Source organism: Artemia franciscana, chromosome 3 (genome assembly GCF_032884065.1).
Source record: "Artemia franciscana chromosome 3, ASM3288406v1, whole genome shotgun sequence".
Taxonomy (NCBI): domain Eukaryota; kingdom Metazoa; phylum Arthropoda; class Branchiopoda; order Anostraca; family Artemiidae; genus Artemia; species Artemia franciscana.
The window spans coordinates 12,547,276-12,569,346 of NC_088865.1; the positions used below are offsets into that span (position 1 = coordinate 12,547,276).

At 33.8% G+C, this 22,071-nt stretch overlaps 1 protein-coding gene across 2 annotated transcripts in view; it reads left to right on the forward strand.

Moving 5' to 3' along the window:
* Window positions 1-22,071, forward strand: part of LOC136024892 (zinc finger protein 184-like) — a 48,465-nt gene that overhangs the window by 19,543 nt on the left and 6,851 nt on the right. For both annotated transcript variants that reach the window (XM_065700429.1, XM_065700428.1), the window contains exons 3-6: window positions 4,039-4,185; window positions 5,376-5,522; window positions 9,439-9,981; window positions 19,957-20,130. In XM_065700429.1, coding sequence (XP_065556501.1) covers window positions 4,039-4,185; window positions 5,376-5,522; window positions 9,439-9,981; window positions 19,957-20,130 — 1,011 coding nt within the window. The remainder of the gene's footprint in view (window positions 1-4,038; window positions 4,186-5,375; window positions 5,523-9,438; window positions 9,982-19,956; window positions 20,131-22,071) is intronic.

A 22,071-nucleotide genomic window follows, 5' to 3' on the forward strand; every position in this document is an offset into this window, starting at 1 on the left:
TCTGATTTTCCTTTTAAATCAATCTATTGATTCTTAGAATTTTTTTAGAGCTCATACTTTATGAGCTCTTGGCTCTTCTGGCCTCGTCACAAGTGCCATATGAGCTCTTAGCTCTTGTTTAATGTGTGAAGAATACAGAGAAAATTGCTGGAATTTTTAGATGCTTCAACGCTTAATAAACATAAAATCGTGAAGAAAGGAAGAAAACGAAGACAATAAACATCCAGTGAAAAAGTTGAAAAATTATCCAAATATTTCGGTCAAGATCTTAAAACAAAACACAAAACTAAAACAGGATGAATCTTTCTTAGTAACGGTGAAAGTTGCCCATAAAGTTAGAATAATCCAAAGATTAGATAACAAGGTATTTGAGGTATATACAATCCCTCATAGCCTGGGGGCAAGGGTTGTAAGTTATTCCCCAAGAGCATATAAGGTTTTTATGTAAAACGTAGTTGTATAAGCTTTAGAGGAGGCGTATTTGATTGGAAATAGAAATTTCTAGTTCACTTTAGACTGAAAAGTGAGTGGAAGGCAACCAGTCCCCCCCTGATACCCTCTTTTCCCCAAACACTTCTGATTGAAATTTTAAGCTAAGTATTTTGTTCAGAATAGTCGAAAGATGATATAATGATACCTCGATCATTAAAAATCTAGTTTATGCCAACCGGAATTATAGTTCCAGAAAAATATCAATTTAAAAATTATAAAGTGAAACTGTGCCAAAGCTTCACATCTGTAGGTAAGTAAAATCTTATCGCAATTATGTCTTTGGGGATGTCGTCCCTCATCTCCCCTCACGGCACTCTGGGCAAGGGCTATATATTGGGTAATTCATCCTTTGTTTACATATAGTAGATGATATTGTGAAAGGTGGGCATGTTTGACCTTTGCTTTCCTAAAAGACCAAGGGCATTCAGGTAAGCCTTTCAGATAAGGTTGAGGGCAATTCTGAACTAAATCAAAACGTATTATGTGCGTACAGGCTTTCAAAAAGGTGTCACTTTGAAAAAAGGCACTATTTGTGATTTTTATACTATTGACGCTAAAGGTACTAAGGAGAAACTTTTAGGGATGGTTTCAATTAAATGAAAAACTATGTGTATGCAGCTTTTCAATAGGGTATATAAGCAATATCATGGGCAGCGCCGCTCTATCATACATAGTAATATAATTTAAATTTTGAAAAGATATAACTCGAATAAAATATAAAGGGTCTAGTGCCCTTTTTAAGAGTCAAAAGTGATTGGAGGGCAAGCAGCCATCATTCCAAGCCCACTAATTTTCTAAACACAACCCATCAAAATTTTGAGATAGCCTTTTTGTTCAGGATAGTTGAATGGTCCAGTAATTATGTCTCTAGAGATATTGGCTATGTTAACCAACTGCAGCTATATAATTTGTCTATTCAGCATTAAAACTAAATGGTGTTTTAAAACTAAATCAAAAGGCATTGTGTATATGCTGGTTGCCAATAATATCCCAAGAATGACTAAGAGTATTGAGTTGGAACTTTTATGTTACTATTCTTACTACATATGATCTTGCAGTTTAACTTAACTAAAAGAGTGTAAGCGTATAGCGTATCCAGGTTGTCAAAGAGCATAAATAGAATTTTTTGGGAATGGTATTAAGTTTAATTTTTAAGGTCCAAATGAGGAGGTATAAAACTAAATTAAACAATGCTATTTGTGTCCGGATTTTCAAAAGAATGACATTGTTTTAAAATTGTCGAAAAATTTTCTCCTATATACAAATAGCAAGCCAAACTACAGATTCTTATAGTAAAAAACTGAAAAGATATAAAATATTATTTTCTTTTTCTACGAAAAAGACTGAATAAATAACAAACGAACATAAATTAAATTAAGCATTTTTCCCATAAAATTAGTTTTTCAATGAAAAGTAAATAGCCCAATTAAACAAAATTGAGCAGAAATAAAGTCAAATAATCTTCCAACCTTAAAACTACTAAAAATAACCATCAATAAATGAATAAAATTCAAAACGAACAAAAATTACAATTAATAACTGAGTCAAATTCAGAACGAGCAGAAATTAACATGACTAGGGCTGACAATCCTACCTTCTCAAGACCAGAACGTGATTTGCACTTTACTAAAAAAAAAAGTTGAATGTGTTTTGCCAGTTTAATTTACGAGGGCTGTTTTTTAGTTAAGGTCCGTTTTAACGTAAGTACACAACGTAAGATTATTTCACAAAAGTAAATTTATTTTCAGGAAGTCCATATTTTACTTATCACTTATCATACCTTTCAACTAATTTTAAAGTAAAGTCTTCATAAAAACTTGCTGCGGGTTCCAATAACCAAGAGTTTACTACTGCTTTCACATCGTCGTCATCGCTGTAACGGTTGCCGCTGAGGTGGCAACAAGTCAGCTGGAGACGAAACATGGGTTTCGCTTATCACGCCTAAACGGAGGCAACACAACATGGAGTAAAAACACACACACTCCTCTGAAAATTTGAAGGCCCAACAGACTCTCTCACCGGAAAATCATGGCGTAAGTGTTTTGGAATAGGTATGGTGTTTTCTTGGTCGACTTCATGTAATGAGGAACCACTACAATACAGAAGCATACTATAACCCTCAGAAAGCTCCACAGAGCGAAAAAAAAATTGACATGCTGACAAAGGAAATTTTCCTTCTTCATGACAAAGCAAGACCTCACACTGCTGGTCAGACCCGCAAAATTTGGACAGTTTCGGCTGGGAAGTTTTAGATGACACACAATACAGTGCTTACATTTGCCGAGTGATTACCATCCGTTTCTTCACCTCAGTGGCAACCGTTACAATGCTGATGACGGCATACGTTACAATTCTTGGTTACCGGAAAAAGACGACAAGTTTTATACAGAGGTTACTTTGAAACTGGTTGAGAGGTATGATAAGTGTTACAACAAACATGGCAACTATGCTGGTAAATAGAGTAAAGTATGTACTTTTTGAAAATAAATCTACTTTTAAAAAAAATAATCTTTCGCTGTGTACTTATGTTCAAACGGACCTTACTTAAAAAACACGCCACGTACATGCAGTGATATTTATTCCTTATAGTCTGAAAAATTTTTGATCTATTAAGGTAAAAAAATGAAAATAGACGACTCAATGTTGCGAGGTTCCTTGTCTGAAAATTTCAATGTTAATGTTAATGGGAAAAATCCGGGCCCTTTCGAAAATTCCTCTATTTCAGGATTCGACACAACATCCCTCTTTAGAGAAGTAGACTTTCTTTGTGCAAAATTTTTTTTTCTGCATCTGATTTTTCTTATTCTATTAAGAATAAAATAGATTCAAAACTAAAGAAAAGACGCTTTTTTATCCTAACTTAATTTAATTAGCATTTGAACAAACTTATCATCCAAGCTACATTTTTGCGTGCTGACCTTAAACTTTTTCGCGTGCTGACAATAGTATGCGTAATGCAGGTACCAATCAATTGCATGCGAAAACGTATGTTGCATGATAAGTGTCTTCAGATGCTAAGTAAGTTAAGTTAGGATAAAAAACCTCTTTTCTTTTTTTTTGAATCTATTTGATTCTTTATATTATATGATAAATCAGACGCAGAAAAAAAATATTAATTTTGGCAAAAAAAAATTTGCCATAATTTCAAATTGCAATTTATGCAAGATCTGTTGTTAGAAAAGGGAGGAAAAACAATGTTGTGTGTAAATTGTTCTCTAGAGTCTATTTTAGAATTAGAGAACATGAGCTGGGGAGGCAGGAGAGGTCTCACGTATTTTGTACTCGTTTTCTTTTCTTTTCTTTTTCTGACTTAGCATAAAAATTTATAACAGCTATTTCTATTCTACTGATTAATTTTCAATGCTGCTGTATTCTTCAAAATTTTGTAGAGTAAAAGCCCAAACAATGTGTACGAAACAATTTTAATGCCAAGGCTTCTCCTTTGAGAGAATGAAAATAGGGAGCATTGCATAGTTTATTACACGTGTTATCTTGCCATGTGTTCTGTAGTGCTTTTTGTGTGTCATCAATCGCTTCATCTTTCAGATAATGTGGATCCCTTACAAATTAAGAATGTCGAGCCCATGAAAGTTTCAAATTTTTCCCGTTCATCCTATGTCTTCGACACTCCTAAGAGCAGTCCTTGCAACTCATCTCAGGCTCTGGCTGGCTCTTTCACATTAAAGAAAGAAGGTATGCTTTCAAATAGAAAGAATGCAAAAGTCTTTCCATCCTTATGTTTATTTCACATTAGGTTAATTTTTATCAAATAAAACATAAACTGGCATTTTGACATACTTGGTCTCAGTATTTATGAAGCATGACACGACTCTTCCTTTCATGGAATTTCAATTCTTGTAATATGTGAAGAATATAGAGAAAATTCTTAGAGTGTCTAGATGCTTCCAGAAGGCTCAACAGGATAATGTGGATAAACTACTGAAGGAATTATTGCAAAAATCGTCATAAAATAAAAAGATCAATGTTTTGGTTGCAAATTGTTCACTAGAGTCTGTTCTAGACTAAGAGAAAAGGAGGGGAGGGGGTTTCGCATTTATTTAGGCTTTTGATTTTTTCTCTTTTCTTGAATCTTGTTTCAAAATTCAAACTTTCTGAATCAGTATTGAGACGCAAAAATATTGAAAAAAGAAACAAAACAAAATAAAACATTGAAAATTATCAGCAATGCTTAGACATTTTAAAGATAAAGGAATCATTTAAAATTTCGTCTGAAATACGTGTTTGTAAGGCTTTCTAATAGTATTTCTAACGGTATGTATTTTACCCAGAGCTCATTACCCCTGATGGTACACCCTCTTTTCTCTTTTCAGAATTCAGACCGTCTTCTGTCCAAACAAAAAAAAGCTAAGTTAATTTTTTTTTAAGATAAAACAGTCTATTGTTCATTTAGAATATGTTTTAATTACCATTGCCTGTCATACTCTTTAATTTAGCACTAATTTACTGTAGTTCATATAACTTACAATTTGAAATTATTGCATGATCTGTTGTTAGAAAAAGGAGGAAAATCAATTTTGTGTGTAAATTGTTCTCTAGAGTCTATTTTAGACTTAAAGAAAATGAGCTTGGGAGGGGTGGAGGGGTCTAACATATTTTGTAGTATTTTCTCTTTTCTTTTACCTAGATTTGCCATTAAAATTTATAACAATTATTTCTATTCCACCGATTAATTTTCAATACTGCTGCATTCTACAAAATTTTGAAATTTACAGTAAAAGCCCGCACAATGTGTACGAAACAATTTTCAAGCCAGGGCTTCTTTGAGAGAATGAAAATAGGGATCATTGCATAGTTTGTTACACGTTTTATCTTGTCGTGGGCTCTGCAGTGATTTTGTGTCATTCAATCACTTTATCTTTCAGAAATCGCGGATCCTTTGCAAATTAAGAATGATGAGCCCAGCAATGTTTCAAATTTTCCAGATTTATCCTGTGGTTTGGACACTCCTAAGAGTAGTTCTTGCAACTCGTCTTATGCTCTGGTTGACTCTTTCACATTAAATGAGGAAGGTATGCTTTCAAACAGAAAGAATGTAAAAGCCTTTCCATCCTTTTGTTTATTTTATATAAGTCTAAATTTTTTATCAAATAAAGCATTTTTAAACAACTCTATAAGAGAGGTTTAATGCCAGAATTGCCTCTCACTCAATTGGACTATCTGTCTTGGCTTTTCCTACAATTAGCCATGACTTGATGCCCAAAAACTGTTCAATTTTGATTCAATTAAAATTGAATTAAAATGATATTCAATAATAAATTCATTTGAAAATGATATTAGTTCATTTGCTAATAGATAAATTTTTGGAATGTGTGAAGAATATAGAGAAAATGCTCGGAGCCTCTAGATCCTCCCAGAAGGCTTAACTAAAGAAATTATTGCAAAATTGATTATTGAAAAAAAAAGAAAAATCAACCGTGGGTACAAATTTTTCACTAGAGTCTATTCTAGACTAAGAGAAAATGAACTTGGGAGGGGAGGGAGTTTTAACATATTTCTTAGGCTTAAGATCAGAGGCGTCACTAGCCAAAATGTTTATTTTTGGGAGGGGGAATAGCGGTAGGTTTTACTAACTAGCTCTTCATTTTTATACTGATTCGGGTGATACTGCTATTACAATTACTTAATTTTTTCACCAAATGAGACTTATTTCCTTCCATTGATTTCGTGTCAATTATTTCCATCATCCTGTTAACCAAAGAAAACAAAATTTGAGGGAGTGAAATAGCAGTGCTTCGCGCGATTATTTTACTGACTGGGTAAAAATATTAGGGGGGGCATACGGGATTTGGTTGAAAAATTGAGAATTTATTTATTGTCACAGAGCGGGCTTCGTTGACCCTGTGCTTCCTCCCCGTTGCCATTAAAAAAAGAAAGTAATATGAAGCAAGGCATTCTGAAACGATTTCAGAATGCCTTACAGGATCCCGATAGGTTGCCAGGATCATGCAACGGTTTGAAACCTGTACACACTGTAAAGAAGGCGTGCAAAAGATGAGGTAACAAAATAAAATACTCAACGGGTTAGTGAAATTACGGCAGATTTTGTCAAGATAAAACTCAAAATTACTGGCAGTTTTAAGATAAAACTCAAAATTACTGGCAGTTTTAAGATAAAACTCATCCAATTTTTGACTAAACGTGTAAATTTTTCATTTTTCCCAACTAGTACCTAGCAGATTGTCAGTAGATGTGACAACTAATGCTTGAAGCTGACATAGTTCGTCAGCAGATTTGGTTAAGGAATGCTTCAAGCCAAAAAACTTTTGGCAGTTTTAAACTAAGAATTCTTCCAAATTTTCATTTCCAGCACAGATGACCCTGGTATTCACGCCACCCATTCTAGATTTGGCTTAATCGCGAATGAACCAATTGAGTATTAATCCTAACATTAAAATAAACCTCTCCGAGACAAAGCAGTTCACTCCTCTGCAAACTTTTTTTTTCGTCAGTCAAACAGAACTTACAGAGTGTAAACCAAAACTAAAAATATGCAAAGCAAATATTTTCCAGCACTTTATAGAGAAAAAAACAAAAGAATAAGTTGCTACGATAATGTTGTATATACTTTCAGTATAAGTAAAGTGCGTAGAAAAAACCTGTCAAAATATGAGCATGTAATATCTTAGAACAAATTTTTTTTTTATAATATCTTAAAACTAAAACTTAAATTTTTGTAATGTATGAAAGATATAGAAAAAATTTTGGAGTCTCTTGATGCTTTCAGGGGGCTTAGCAGAATCATGCTAATTAACAAACGAAAAATCTGTAAATTAACTAACATACTAAAGGAATTATTGCAAAAATTGTCATAAAATAACAAGATCAAAATTCTGGTTGCAAATTGTTCACTAGAGTCTGTTCTAGACTAAGAGAAGAATATGGGAGAGAGTTTCACATATCTATGTAGGCTTTTGTTTTTTCTCTTCTCCTGAATCTTGTTTCAAAGCTCAAACTTTCATAATGCATTATTGAGAGGCAAAAACATTTAAAAACGAACTTTGAAAATTATCAGCAATGTTTAGACATTTAGAGGTAAAGGGATCATTTAAAATTTCGTCTGAAAAACGTGTTTTTAAGGCTTCCTAATAGTTTTTCTAAGGGTATGTATTTTCCCCTGAGCTCATTATCCGTGATGATGTACCCTCTTTTCTCTTTTTAAAGACTTCAGACCCTCTCCTGTCCAAAAAAAGTTTGTGGAGATAAAATAGTCTATTGTTAATTTACTATGCATTTTAACGACCATTGCCTGTCATAGTCTTTAAGTTAGCACTGATTTCGTGTAGTTCAATGCCTCTTCCAATGCATCGATGTATTATATTCTTCTTAGTCTTTTACTTAGAAGAGAAAACTATTGAAACTTTGGAGATGACTCATTATAATGTAAGCTGAAAACCAAGTCTTGAATGTGATCCAAATTGAGCATGCACATCAAGTGTAGACTAATTTTTTGGCATAAGAGATGTTATCTAATTTTTGCTAAAAATAGCAAATGGTGACCATGTTTAGAAATGTTTGCATATTCCTAACAAATTCCTTGTAATCCTTATTCCCTGCCAACGTTTTAAATGAAAGATAGCCAGGTAACATTTTGTTTAAATTAGAAACTTGCAATATAAAACCTTCCCCCACTGCCAACTTTTAAGTAGAAAGAAAGGCAGGTCTTTTTTTCACTAACTGGTTTGGAAACTATAAGACAAGTACTTTAGGCTGGAGTGACTGACGGTTTTCAGCGATATGCACTTATGTTCTACCTTTTTCAAGAAAGTGCTTAGTTCTATTTGAAATTTTTGAGGGAAATGCTTTGAATCATGGGATGTTTTTCAGAGGATTACACCACCCCGAAACGCTGCCCAGCTTTTGCTAGCTCTTAATTGTCAAATGATGATATTTTTGCTTCAGTATCTCATATGGTTCAAATCTTCTAAAGTTAGTGAACTCCTGAACACGAAAAAATTGAATACAATTGTCAGTTATATAAAACGAGGCCTCAGATGGGAGGGGGCTTAATGAAATTTTAAAATCTACCATCTGTCCCAAACCTTTTACATTGATGGACCTTCGTTATTGCTAACATTTTCAGTTTTTATTTACTAATTTTTCTCTACCCTAATTATTTTTTTGACTTCTTTTCCGGGTTTCAGTCCAAATTGAAATCATCCCCTGTAAGGTATATGAGGATAAGTCAAGTGGAGTCCATTATTGAATCATTACCTGTGGTGGTTGTAAATGTTATGAACATCACAAAGCAGCGTTGTAAACTATGAATGCCCCCGACAAAAGAATTGGATGGTCGACTGAGTCAACTAAAAGCAATGTCAATATTGGCAACTGAATAAATGTTTGGCATTGGGAATGTCTACAGGTGTTAAATTTGTCCTTTTTCAAGGCACTTTCATTTCAATCAATTCATTGAACCGTAAGGGGGGGAATAGTAGAATGCTCAGTCACAAAACAAGTTTTGTTTCATAATCTTTCCCCTCGCAGGACAGTCGATTGCTCCCCTTTTGTTATAAATAGTTTTTAAAACCCTCCGCTAGGCTTTAGTGAAGGTTAAATAGTATTATATTGCCAACATGAGCACACTATAGCAAAGCTTTCAAACATAATTATAAAAAACAGTTACGTATAGCCTTTTGTGAGAGTCTGAGAAATCCCTTCCCTAAAAAGCAAACAAACAGAATTTGAAGTTGTCAAAATTTGATAACTGTTATGGCTATTTGACCAGGAAGGGAGGGGGGGGGTGTATTACACAAGCCAAAAAGCTCTGAAGTTCTAATAGTTCTGAAGTTCTAGTTTACTGCACCTATTCATAACAGTGTTCTTTTTATACTCTACCTTTCTCGCCTGGAATCTGACTACTTGGTATAATAATCTTGACTATCGACTGATAATTCAACTACCTTACCTTTTCCTCTGATCTTTTAGGCTCTCTCCGTAACGGTTGTTCTCAGAAGATACCTAGTGGACTTGTTAAGGATTTGTCAAGTACTGGAGAAACTATTTGGTTGACTAGTGTATCCAAACTATCAAAACAACGTGAAAAAATCTATTTAAAAACAACTGTTGAGATAGAAAAATTAACAAAACGGACTATTGAAGAAAACAGCTGCGGTAAATGGCGGTGTAGTGATTGTGGAAAGATTGAAAATACTTTTTATTTCTTACAACTTCATAAGTCTACAAACTGTGAAACAATGTCGAAATTTAACTGTGAAATTTGTCGTAAAGAAATAGATAACTATTCAGATTTTGCCATTCATTATATAGAACATGAAGCTGATAAAGAAAAGAAATGCCCCATTTGTTTATGTCCGAATATTAATGATATAAAGGAACATTTAATTGTGAAGAATCATCTTTCTGAGGATATTACTGGATTTAGATTTACTGATAATGAATGCAAGAGAAGCAATGAAAAGGCAAAACAAGAAGTTATTTTCAATTCCAACATTGATGGATACTGTCAAGGTATTTATTTGTTACTGTTGTAGTGTTCACTGTGATTCCAGGTCAACCCAAGTTTTGGAATAGCTTACACTTGCTTAAAATGCGAATATATTCACTGAGAATTGGCACTCCACATCTTGAAGGTAGAATTGTATCTCGCCATGATGATGAAAGCTTTATCACTTCAGTATGTCATTTTTATCTTCATAGGTATAGAGTATGAGTATGTTGGTGGGGATAGAGGAGGAGAATGGAGTCCCCCTATTATACAGAATAAATTCTTTTTTTTTAAGTTTCAATATTCCTCCTTATTATCAGCTGAATTTTTTTTTCAAAACTTAATATGAATACGAATTATTGTTACCAGAAATCTGGTACAAGATTGCATGACAAAAAAAAAGGAACACAGAGGTGCTTTGAAGGATAAGAACAAAGAAAACAAAAGGAAATTTGTTGAAGGACAAGTTCTAGTTCTAGACAGTTCTAGGACAAGTTCTATTTCTAGGACAAGAACGTACCGAATGTATAGTTTTTATAAGAAATTGACTTTTAAAACCAGGCGACCAACTCAAAGGAGCACCCAAATACACCAGACGTAGGTAGGAGGGCAGTGGGCCCGGACTCCTTCTGAAGTTCTGAATTTTAACGGAAACACAAGGGCCGTTGTGTTGAAATAAGGATCTTTTTTAAAGCTAAAAAAAAAATTTAGTGTAACGAGAAAAGAATGGAGGATGGTACAGCCCCTCTTATTTTCGGAATAATTTTTGTTCATTGAAGTTTTAATCTTGCTCCTTCCGTAACAAAGACAAAAAAAAATTTAATGAAGAACGGGACTACGGTCCATAGAAAGAAAAAATTAACTAAACGACGGATACTTCACCTGTATAAAACAGCGTCTCTAGTGATAAATATAGAAAAAAAAACTAAGTAAAAGAACAAAAGATAAAATCTAAAATAATCTATACAATTAAATAAAATCTGAAAAAAGAAACAACCCAATATTTGTATATGTACAATTTGATACTAATGTGATTCAACACCAAAGAATATTTCTGCAAAAAATTATGTGTGACTTCAGTGAACACATTAAAGCAACTGGATGCAAAAATAAGAAAACTGATATTAAATTTATCATTTTGTTGTTAAATAATATTTTTGTTGTTATTCAATGCTACAATTCTTCTTGGTCTTGTGTTTATTTTAGCCCCCTGACTATTTTGCAAGATCTTATTAGCATTATTATCAACATTATCATTTTTAAGAATAATGGAAAAGAATTGAGTCAATATTTAAATTATCCGTATCTCTGTTTATGGAAAGATTAGCAAAAATATGTTTTTTCGTTTCAATGGCTTCTCTGCCCCATTGTGTTAAGCCTCTATCGTCAGAAATGGTCGTGGCCTCCTCAATTTATACGTAATGATCAGGGCGGTAGAAATTGTGATCTATCAAATCTGAAACGAAAGAATCAGGAGGTATTCTAAATTTTAGAGCCTTATTGATTGAATTACGATGCTCATAAACCGTTTCATAAACTGTTGGTGGGGTCGGCCAATGTAAAATTTTCACAAAAACAAGGCATGCTACAGACATCACAGCCCTAAATTACCACGAGTTCGATCCTTCCAAGAATTCAGAAAGTTATTAAACGGTTTAATTGATTCAAAGTAAGCATCAATGATTCAAAGGCATTTTCGATCTGGAATACGAACACTTCCTTTATTTTTTATTATGTTTTCTCTGTCTATTTTCTGTTATTTCATTTACGAATTTAACAGGATAGCCTAACCGTTACAAATAAGACATCTTGTAAATGAACCAAGATATTCTGGAGAACAGCTTTTAAAAGCCCTGTCTACCAATGTAATACCAATTCCTCTTTTCACTGAAACCGGGCTACTGCCTGTTTTTTGTTTTTGTTGTTGTTTTTTTCCTTGTATTGGCCGTAGTCCCGTTTGTTTTTGTTTTTCATTTTGAGTTTTTTCTCTCTCTTTGTGTTGTCATGACTGGCTAATTTGGTTTTAGATCTTTTATATTTCTTATTTCAGTTGAAAAAAATGTTGTTTTTTAATTTAATTTCCGATCCTTTCTATAAATCTTGCCTAAAAATCACCTCCCTCTCCGCTTCTCTTTCATGGAAAGTTTATCATACCGGGTAATTCTCCTCGGATATCTCTCCCCACAAATATTCATATATGACTGAACAACTAAGGAAAAAGTTGGACAATGAAAGAGAAAAAATGATATTTGAATTCCAGAAATATTTAGGCCTACCATTTAGCTTACGGATGGGGACTAGATTTTTCCGGGGTTCAACTTTTTGTCACTGATAAAGGGCTGTAGAGCCTTCTAGTTCTGTTCGAATGACATTCCTCTTGATCTTCCAGAGCCACTAGCTCGATAAGATCATCCCTGGAGAAAAAAAAGCATGCATCATTCATCTTGCTTCTAGGAAAAAACATGCGAAATTCCACATTTTTGAGACAGAAGCTTGAAATGTCTAAAAGTAAGGTTCTTCAATATGCTGAATACGATGATGTGATTTTTATTGAAATCTCCTGAGTTTGGGAGTAGATCCCATCTTTTCTCGAAAATCAGACACATTTTCTCAGGCTCTTAGCTTTTGATGAGTAACATTAAACTTATTACATTTTATATATTCGGAATCACTATATAAAATTTATTCATTTTATTGTTATTAAAATTGCTTTGCTTTTAAGTTTTATTTACCATTGGACCATTGGACAACGAACTGTTTGGCCAATCAGTTGAAGACAAAATAGCAAAATAGGGTAATTAGTCTTTCTAGGATGTTCTTGTAGGCAAGTCAATTAACTAATAACTATATGCATGTTATTGCTTAGCTTTAAATCTTCATCTCTCAGTGATGTATGTATTTCTTTTCAATTACTGCATAAAAACTAAATATTAGAGTTTTATTCTTATATTTCTCACACATTCAAAACTTGTCAGACCTGAAATATATCTTTTGTAAACTGCATAAATACACATTAGTCTTTTCTAGGTATTTTTAGGGCTTTTTCTATGGTACCAAGATTATTTTTATCCCTAATATTAGTCCCTTTTCAATTCCTTAGCTACTAAGGTCAGGAAATTACTTCCTCAATTTTAGATCCCAAAGGGATCCACCCCGACTACCAAACGACATATTTGTGTGAGAATCGTGAAGCATAATTTTTTTTCTGTTTTTTTTTTTTTTTCAAGTCTCCAGTGACTTTGACGTTTATACAGATATTAAAAAAAAAAAAAAAAAAAAAAAAAACTACTGTGTGAAGCTTTCTGACGGTTCTTAGCAATAGTTGAGGTTTGGCTAACCAGGGGATAGCTTAGAGTTGTAATTTTTAGTTACTTACTTCTTTTAGTTAGTCACTTTTTTGTTACCCAGTTTACTGCCAAATAATGGTTGTATTTGTCTTTGCTACAGTCATCAGGATAGTCGTGCTTTCTAGAGCTGCATAAAAGTATATTTTTCATCGCTCATTTTCTGTTGATTTTTTACACATTCCTTATTGTCAAAATTTTTGCTTGCCAAGTACTAACAAATTTTTATTAAAAATTGAGTTCCTGTTTTTTTTTTTTTTTTTTTTCCTAATTATCTATGGTTGTGCATTTTTATTGTCCTTGGCACTTCGATTTTTTTTTTTAGCTTTGGAATTTTTTATACCTGTTTGTATTGTATTTGGAAATACAAATGTTTTAAAATTAGTTTAGAAAATTCATTTTTAAAATACATTTGTTTGAGTGAACCAACATCCTATCTTTTCTTTCTCGATGACGCCTTCAATGAAGGGATTTTGAAACTTGGATGATGAGCTATTATTCCACCAAGAATATCAGCAAGATAAGGGTTTTTTAACCAGTGCTCCCTTTAAGATTTTGAGATACTTTTTATAGTATACACAAGTTCTTTTATATTCTACAAGGTCTCCATTTCTGTAGATCTGATACCTTCCTGAATTATAAATATTAGTTGGTTTATTTCCTTAGCAAGGCGATCCACCTTTCGCATGTGAGGAGAGTGGACACGTACACCATAATCGTTCTCCTTTCTTGTTCATAAAAAATGAATATGCTTCCTGGCGTTTAAAAACTCCAAGCCAATAGATATTTCAAGTTCAGTAACCCCCCGCGTACAGACGCGTGAAACTGTCGGTTCCAAAGCTGACAGTTTTTTGTCTTTATTTTCAAATTTCTTTTTGGATAGTGGCTGGAGTTTTTTAATGTTTTTATATTAAAAAACACAAGTTTCCATGAGTAAATAATGATAGTGTATGTGCGTGCAATTCTTCTTTTTTTTTACAGAGATACATTTTTAGAGGGAGGGACAATGATGTTTTCGCAGCAGGTAAATCCTTAAATTTGATTCTCAAGAAAAAACGTCTTTTTCTGAGCATAATAAAACTTTTCAAGTATTGAATTTTTGCTGTGTCTTCTATCCTAACAAGAAATTAAAATTAATGGCAAAATGGAGAAAATTTTCAGAAAATGAAGCATCTCGTTTCTGAGATTTGGTTGACACTCCCTTTTGGTAACTTACATACACGCATTTTTTTTTTCCTTTTTTTAGTCCCTGAAAGTTGCGTGTTACCATCATTGGCCGTAGTAATAGCAGTAGTAGTAGTATGCACATAGGGAATTTTTATTAGTTCAACTTTCCCCTCAACCTGCCCTGAAAGTTGAAACCTAATGCTCTGTTTTTGAGTTATTACTGATACGCTCTTTAGTTAACCTATATACAAATAGTGTGTTTCAATTTAATTCAACATCCTTCTCAGCATTTCTTGAAAATGTCTCTTTAATACCTCTAGCCGTAATAGTAGCATTAGTAGTGGCATTAGGAGCAATAGTAGCTGTATTATGCATATGTAATATGCATAAGCAGTAGCGACTGTAGTATGTTTGGCTGGTTTAAAATCTCTGAACATACACTGAAAGTTTCATTTTAATTCTCAAAACTGTTTCTAAGAGATATCTTTTATGTCTTTTGAATAACCTTTATCGACATATTGTATGTCGATTTATTTCAACATCCACTGGAAGTTTCATCATAATACTTTTAGCTTCAGTGGTGGCAGCAGTAGTATTAGTTGCAATCGTGGCAATAGTATTATTAGCAGTAGTAGTTATATTACCTGTGTTAGTAGTAGCATTATTAATATACAGATAGTACTTTTTGGTTAGTTCAACATGCCCTGAAAGTTTCAACTTAATACTTTAAGCATTTCCTATAAATCGTTTGTTTGTCTCTTTGTCTCTTTTTTTCTAATGTGTGTTCTGTATGTCTAGTGTGTTAGTTGAAACTCCCGCTAAATATTCCCTGAAAGGTTCGCCTTAATACCATTAGCCTTACTCGTACCTGTAATTGTAGGAGTAGTAGTACATACAAGTGGCTCTTTGTTAGTTGAATATGTGCGTCAACACACCCTAAAAGTTTCAAGTTAGTGCTTTAAGCTGTTCCCGAGATACTGCTAGTAAAGTCTTTTGACAATTTACATCATCTTAGTGTCTCAACTCCCTTCTCAACCCACGATGAAAGTTACAACTTGAACTCCCTAAACAGGGTTATTGCTGATGTGTCATTTTGACAGTGTGCATGCACATTTAGTTTAGCGTCCTCTCAATACTCCCTGAAATTTTCACACTAACACCCTTAGTTTTAGGAATAGTAGTAGTAGTAGTAACAAACAAACATTGCCCTTTCCTTAGTTCAAAATCCTCCACAACAAACCCAGTAAATTTCAACTTCATACACAAGCTGCTCCTAACACATTGCTGACACACTCTTTTTGACAACCTACATTCCAATAGTGGTCTTATTTATTTGAACTTCCACCTCCGTATATCTTTAAATTTTCATCTTCACACCCTTAGCCTTAGGAGCATTAGTCAAAAAAGGAGTATTATAAGTAGTAGTAGCAGTAGCATTACCAGTAGTAGTATTAGTAATAGTAATAACAGAAGTAGTAGTTGTACCAGTAGTAATATTATTATTATTGTTCATTTATTGCCCGTCACAAAAAGTACAATAGACGAAGTAATCACTAAAGATAGCAAAAAAAAGGACACATACACATTGAAAATTCATTTATTACATTACGAACAAACTATTGTAAATAAATTAATGACCATGGATGATGAAAATTTATTTGAAAACGCGACAGAGATTTATTAATACTAATATTTGGGTCTGCAAGCTCAAACAAGTGGATAATTTTACGGTTTCTTAAAAAAATGTAAAAGATACTTAGGAAATCTGAAGAAGATTGATTGTAGGTGCTTTTTATCTGTAACTGTAAAAAGTTTCCAGAAAGGAGCAATGTAAAGAGACATGGAACGGCTATGGCATTGTAGATGAATGCTAGAAGGTGACGGACGGTTGAAGCGTCGTTTCCTTTTTATGATTCCAACGTAAGAAATACTCATTTTACGCTCAACATGACATATCAGCAAACGACGCGTTTGGCCAATAGATGCGCCAATTGGAAGGCCCAGGTATGTAATATGGTCTGCAGGTTAGAAAAGAGAACTGTCCAGATTTAGGAGAGAAGTAGAGGGATTTTGCCAATTGAAAAGGATAACTTCGGTTTTTTCAAGATTAAGACAGTCTGATTTTTGAATATTCATCTTTGAGGATTTTGAAATTCTTCTCATTGTGCTGGGTCGTACGGCTGAGATTCAAGGTGTCATCAGTATAACAAATAAGAGACACGTCGATTCCCCCAAGAATGCAAGTAGGAAGACATTTTGCATGTGCGTCCAGGACAGCATTATTGAAGAGGGTTGAGGAAGTGATAGCTCCCTGTCTAGTCCCTTTCTTAACGGGGATTGGATACTGAGGAATAACAGGCATATTTCTGGGATTCGAAGAGTGTAGCCTCACATGAATGCAATTGTATTGGGACCGATGAACAGCCGACTGCTGGGGTAAACGGGATGGGAGTTTAAACACACTCTAAGATTCCTATATAAATCCCTGAGAACACGGACAACTGATGGGTTGACGCTTTGCTTTGCTATATGAAGAAGCATGGACGAATGAATTAAGGAATTGAACGCACGTTTATCGTCATGTCTGGCGAGGATCAGACTTTTCCCCCAAGTTTCAGCATCGGCAAGGGCAGTAAAAACTGATGTAAGAGTATGAGGTTAGTCTAAAAGTCAAATTGATATGGGGGAACATAACATTTCAGTCTTAGCGTATCAATGAAGAGGAGCTCGGAAAGCTTACAGTGCGTAGTAGAGACGGTGATGGAGGAACATTGTGACTCAGATTTTCCCTTTTCGTGAATCGGAGTCAGATCACCGATGCATAACAAGGAAGGAATAATACCTGTATCAAATATCATTTCCATGACAAGGCTGATGTGACGCACCAATACATAACTTCTGTTAACGATGTATTGAGTACTCACCTTGTCTACCCAACAAGACATTTTGTTTTTGAGTCGAGATATAGCTTTTATGACATCGTCACAAGTAACAACAAAATCAAGATAAGGAGATTCATTAATGAAGTTGTAAAACTCGTCACAAAATTGTGACTCTAAAACGTGACTCTTACCATTCGGACTAAGGAATGTTAACTGATTCTTAAAAGATTCTTTCGCCTTGTTCTGCGTACTCTCTTTGAAATATAATAGAAAATTCGTCGGGTGGGGGGGGGACACTTTTCCTCTAATAAGCCACCTACTGAATAACATACTTTTATCAAAGCCTTAAAAACTGATAGTTTAACTTTATAAAATTTGATAAGTAATTTAATATTGTACTACTTTTGGAATAGATGGCTCAAAAACATTCCCAAATATGCTGCCATCTTCAAAAAATAGTGATATACCCTTCTTTCCCTGATTGAAAAAGTCCCCTATCTTTAGGGAGTTTATCAATGGATTACCATAGTCAAAAGATGCTCCATCCCTTATAAATTCAAACAGTTTCTCACTAAAATGGATCTTCTCAAAAGAAGGAGGAGTAAGGATATCATCATTATGCACAAACTTTCAAATATTGATCGAACTTTCAATGTGCTCACAGTTAGCTCTAGCACACCAGCTGGAAGGTGATTCTTGGAACTCTTCAAGTATCATTTTAGTATATGTACAAGACAAAATTTATTCCACAATAGATTCGTTCTAAGTAAAGAGTGATATGACTTCCATGTATTATTCTTTATTATTACCATAACTTAGAAACTTAGAGGAAGATCTTTTTATCCTGGGTCTCAAAAGGCTAAGGGGATTAAAGTTAAACTTTCAAGGGATGTTAAGCCAAATCAAAACTGTTTGTGTGCAAAAAGGGTGTATCAGTAATATCTGAGGAACGATTTAGGGTATAAGTTTAAATTTTCAGTGTCACTTTCCGAGAAAAGTTTTTGGGGATGTAAAATTAAATCAGAAGGCACCTTGAGTATGCACGTTGTCAAAAGGACGCACCAGCAATGTCTCAGATGTGGCTGAGGGTATTACGTTGAAACTCAATACTACTAGTGCTATTACTTTTTCTGCTACTTCTTCTACCATTGAGCTAAATCAAAAGCTTAAGTGCGTCATTGTTGTCAAAATGACACAGATGTAATTATTGCAGGAATAGAACAGAGAATTAAGTTGAAGTTTTCATGCAGATTTGATTGAAATTTAAAATTAAATCACATGGCAATATGTGCATGCAGATTGTTAAAATGTCTTAACAGCAATGTCTCAGGAGCGACTGAGGCTATGACGTTCATACTTTCAGGGCTACTACTGCTAATATGCGACTAAATCAAGAATTTCGGTGCATCGGCTTCGTCAAAATGACACAGATGCGATACTCCAAAAACAGACCAGGGTACTATGTTGAAACTTTAAATTAAAGTTGGAGACGAAAAATTTAGTCAAAACATACGGTGTGTATAAAAAAAAGTGCGTCTGTGCAATATCCTTGAAACAACTAAGGGTATTACGTTGGAACAGTCAGGGCACTTTTTTGGGTGCGTTTAACTAAACTGTGTGCACCGATAGTAGTTAAAAGGGCATATCTTTGATATCTCAGGGACGGCTAAGGGTAGTAAATTGAAATTAATTGAGCATGTTGATGGGGATTTTGAACTAAGTCAAAATAAACTATGTAAATCCAGATTGTCTAATGGGCGAGACTGCAATGGCTAGTATTCAGTTGAAATGTTTGGGAGAATTTCAAAACTAAATCAGACGCTATGTGCTTTCAGGCTGTTGAAAAGTTGTATCAGCAATATCTCAGGAACGGCTGACGATAATAAGTTGAAACTTTCAGTGCTACTACCAAAAGGTAACTACTTGTAGCTGGGACTGCAACTACTTGCTGCTGTTTTTTTTTATTGCTACTTTACTTTGTAAATGTGAAAAAAAAACTTTGTCTACCTAACTCTTAATTTACCATATATATTTTTTTATTATTTTTTTTTTTTTTTTTTTTATCTTTAGCTGATTTTTATACAAAATTGATTGTAAAAATTTTATGCTTGGTCTGATTTATTGACATAGTTGTTGGCAAAATCAAAATTACGCAAGATTGCGGTGCCAGTTAAATATGCTGTTCAGAATTTTCTCTGATTGAACACCTTTCAATTTTCAATCCTAAAATTCTAGATTGACTAATCAGAGTCAAGAGTTACTACATAATTTTTTTATAACTAGAAGATAGAAGCTTGAAACAGTAGTTTTCTGTTTGTAACATGAATCTGATAAAAGAATAGAAAAGGTAGTTTTCTACCTTTGGTTTTTCTTATTGACAGATAGAACAAGGATGTGTTTTGAACGACAGAGAAAAAGTCAATTTCGAAAAAAAAAATAACAACTTCGATCTCGGATTGAATTCGTTACGAAGGAACATGTTTACTAGAAACAGTAAGGAAAGACAAGAGTGACACTATTAACATACTGTACAAAGTTAATTTACAGACTGTGTTCTAAGCAAGGCTACGTAACTTTTACTAAGAATCATCTCTTTCATTCCCAGATTTCAATGTTGATTCTCTATCAAAAAAGAATGAAGAGAAAGTAAAAAAAGAGCATCTATCAATGGTTGAATCAACACCAGATGTTCAAGAAAAACCAAATCTTAGAAAAAGGAAGAAAAAGACCATTTACGTTGAACCTTTTGATTCTGATATAGGCGATATCAGTGATGAAGGTATGTCATTTGATTAGAAATATCTTTGTTTTCATAATGGTTCACAGAAAAGTGAATGTTATTTAAATAAGAATGTCCTGGTTAACAAGGAGGTGAAATTCCCCTCCCCCTCCTTGAGACTGTTTCCAAGGAACATAATTTTGTGAGTAGTTGCCAAAAAATTGACTTTTATGGCGTAGAGACCTGATTCTTTTGACCCTATCCCTCTTATTAAAAGCTTGGGCGAGGCTGTTGGCAATCAAGTGTCTTTTATGAGTGTCGCGGTTGAATTTGTTTTTCTTTTGCTCAACATAGCCGAAAGAGCCATACACAGTTCTATTATGCTTCAAGGCACTATATTTTTTCCCAGTTCAGTTTGTACGGAAAGAGATGCTTTATTTGATTGAAAATTGCATGCTTTATCAATCTTTTTAAGATTTCAAAGTAATTGGAGGGCACTCCTCCTTTCCCATATCCTTTTTAGATTCCTATCACCATCAATCCTAAAGACAATCAATCCAAATTTAGAAATAACAATTTGGTTCACAATTATTTAAAAGTCAAATAACTATTAGTCAAGGGATGACACGGTCTTCTCAGACCATGGGGAAAGGTTTTAAGTTGTCCATTATTTTATAAATAGGTTGTATTTCTAAGAAGGGGGCCTGTTTAATCCTGGGTATCCGAAAGAAGTAAATGCATTAAGATTAATGTTTCATGGAACATTTGAAGAGATAATAAGCAAAATCAGAAGAATCTATGTGTATCAAATCGTCGAAAGGGTGCATGTGGAAAATATCAGGAACGGCTAAATTTATAAAGTTGAAACTTTCAGGGCAAGCTACGGGGTGATGTTTATCATAGGTGTCAAGATGGTGTATATGCAGTATCTCAAAAAAATATGCGGGCTTTGCGTTGAAACCTCCAGCGCTCGTTTTCGTGAATATTTACCTTAATCAAAAGATAATATGTGCACATAGATAAACAAAAAGAATATTTGCAATATATCAGGAATTTAGAGAATTTTGCTCGAGCTTGGGAATAATGAGGGAGATTTTCAAATATATGAAAATGCATAGTGCACACCCAATTTATCTAAAGGACCTATCTGCATATTAAAGAGGATATTACACTGGATTAGAAAACCTTTAGGTATCAAGATGTTCAAAACATTAAATCTGAATTTTAGAAACAGCATAGTTTATCAGTTGAAACAGGGAACGTTGAGCATGATGTAGGACTAAATCAAAAACTTGTTGTACATCAGAGATGTCAAAAGGGTCTATCTGCGATGTCTCACGAATGGTTATGGGCATCCGGTTGATACTTTCAGGGAATGTTTAGGGGTATTTGAACTAAAAATAAATGCATTATGCGCATCCAGGGAGTCTAAAAGGCCTATCTGCAACAATGGCTAAGGATATTTAGTTGTAATTTTCAGGGAATATGGAGAGGGATGCTCAACAAAACAATAAGACACTATAAGCACAAAAAAAGTTACATTGGTGCAGATCATTACACTTTTATATTGATATAGATTTTATTTTCATACAAGTAAATCACTCCTTGCATGAATTAATGGTAGTGCGGCATAGTCCCGCCCGTTTTATTAGCATCAGTTGTTATATTAAGTAATTCAAATTTTCCCATGATGAAGAAAGTGCATTGTCAATTTCACGATGGGCACGTTTTATTTAATTACTGTCATTAAACGTTTTATTTATCTGCCGAAAAATGCCGTAAAGATTTTATTTTTATCGGCAGCTTCCAAGAATAAAAGAATATATAAATAGTTAAACAGTTCGTGGTGACGAACTTGAAGTAAAAAGCGACCTGTGAATTAACTAGTTAACTGAAAAAATAAAATAAAAAGTAACCAAAAGTATTACGGCAGTACAAAAAATACAAAGAAAGCATTTTAACAGTATCACTGCAATTAGTTAACATCTATACTGTTTTTTT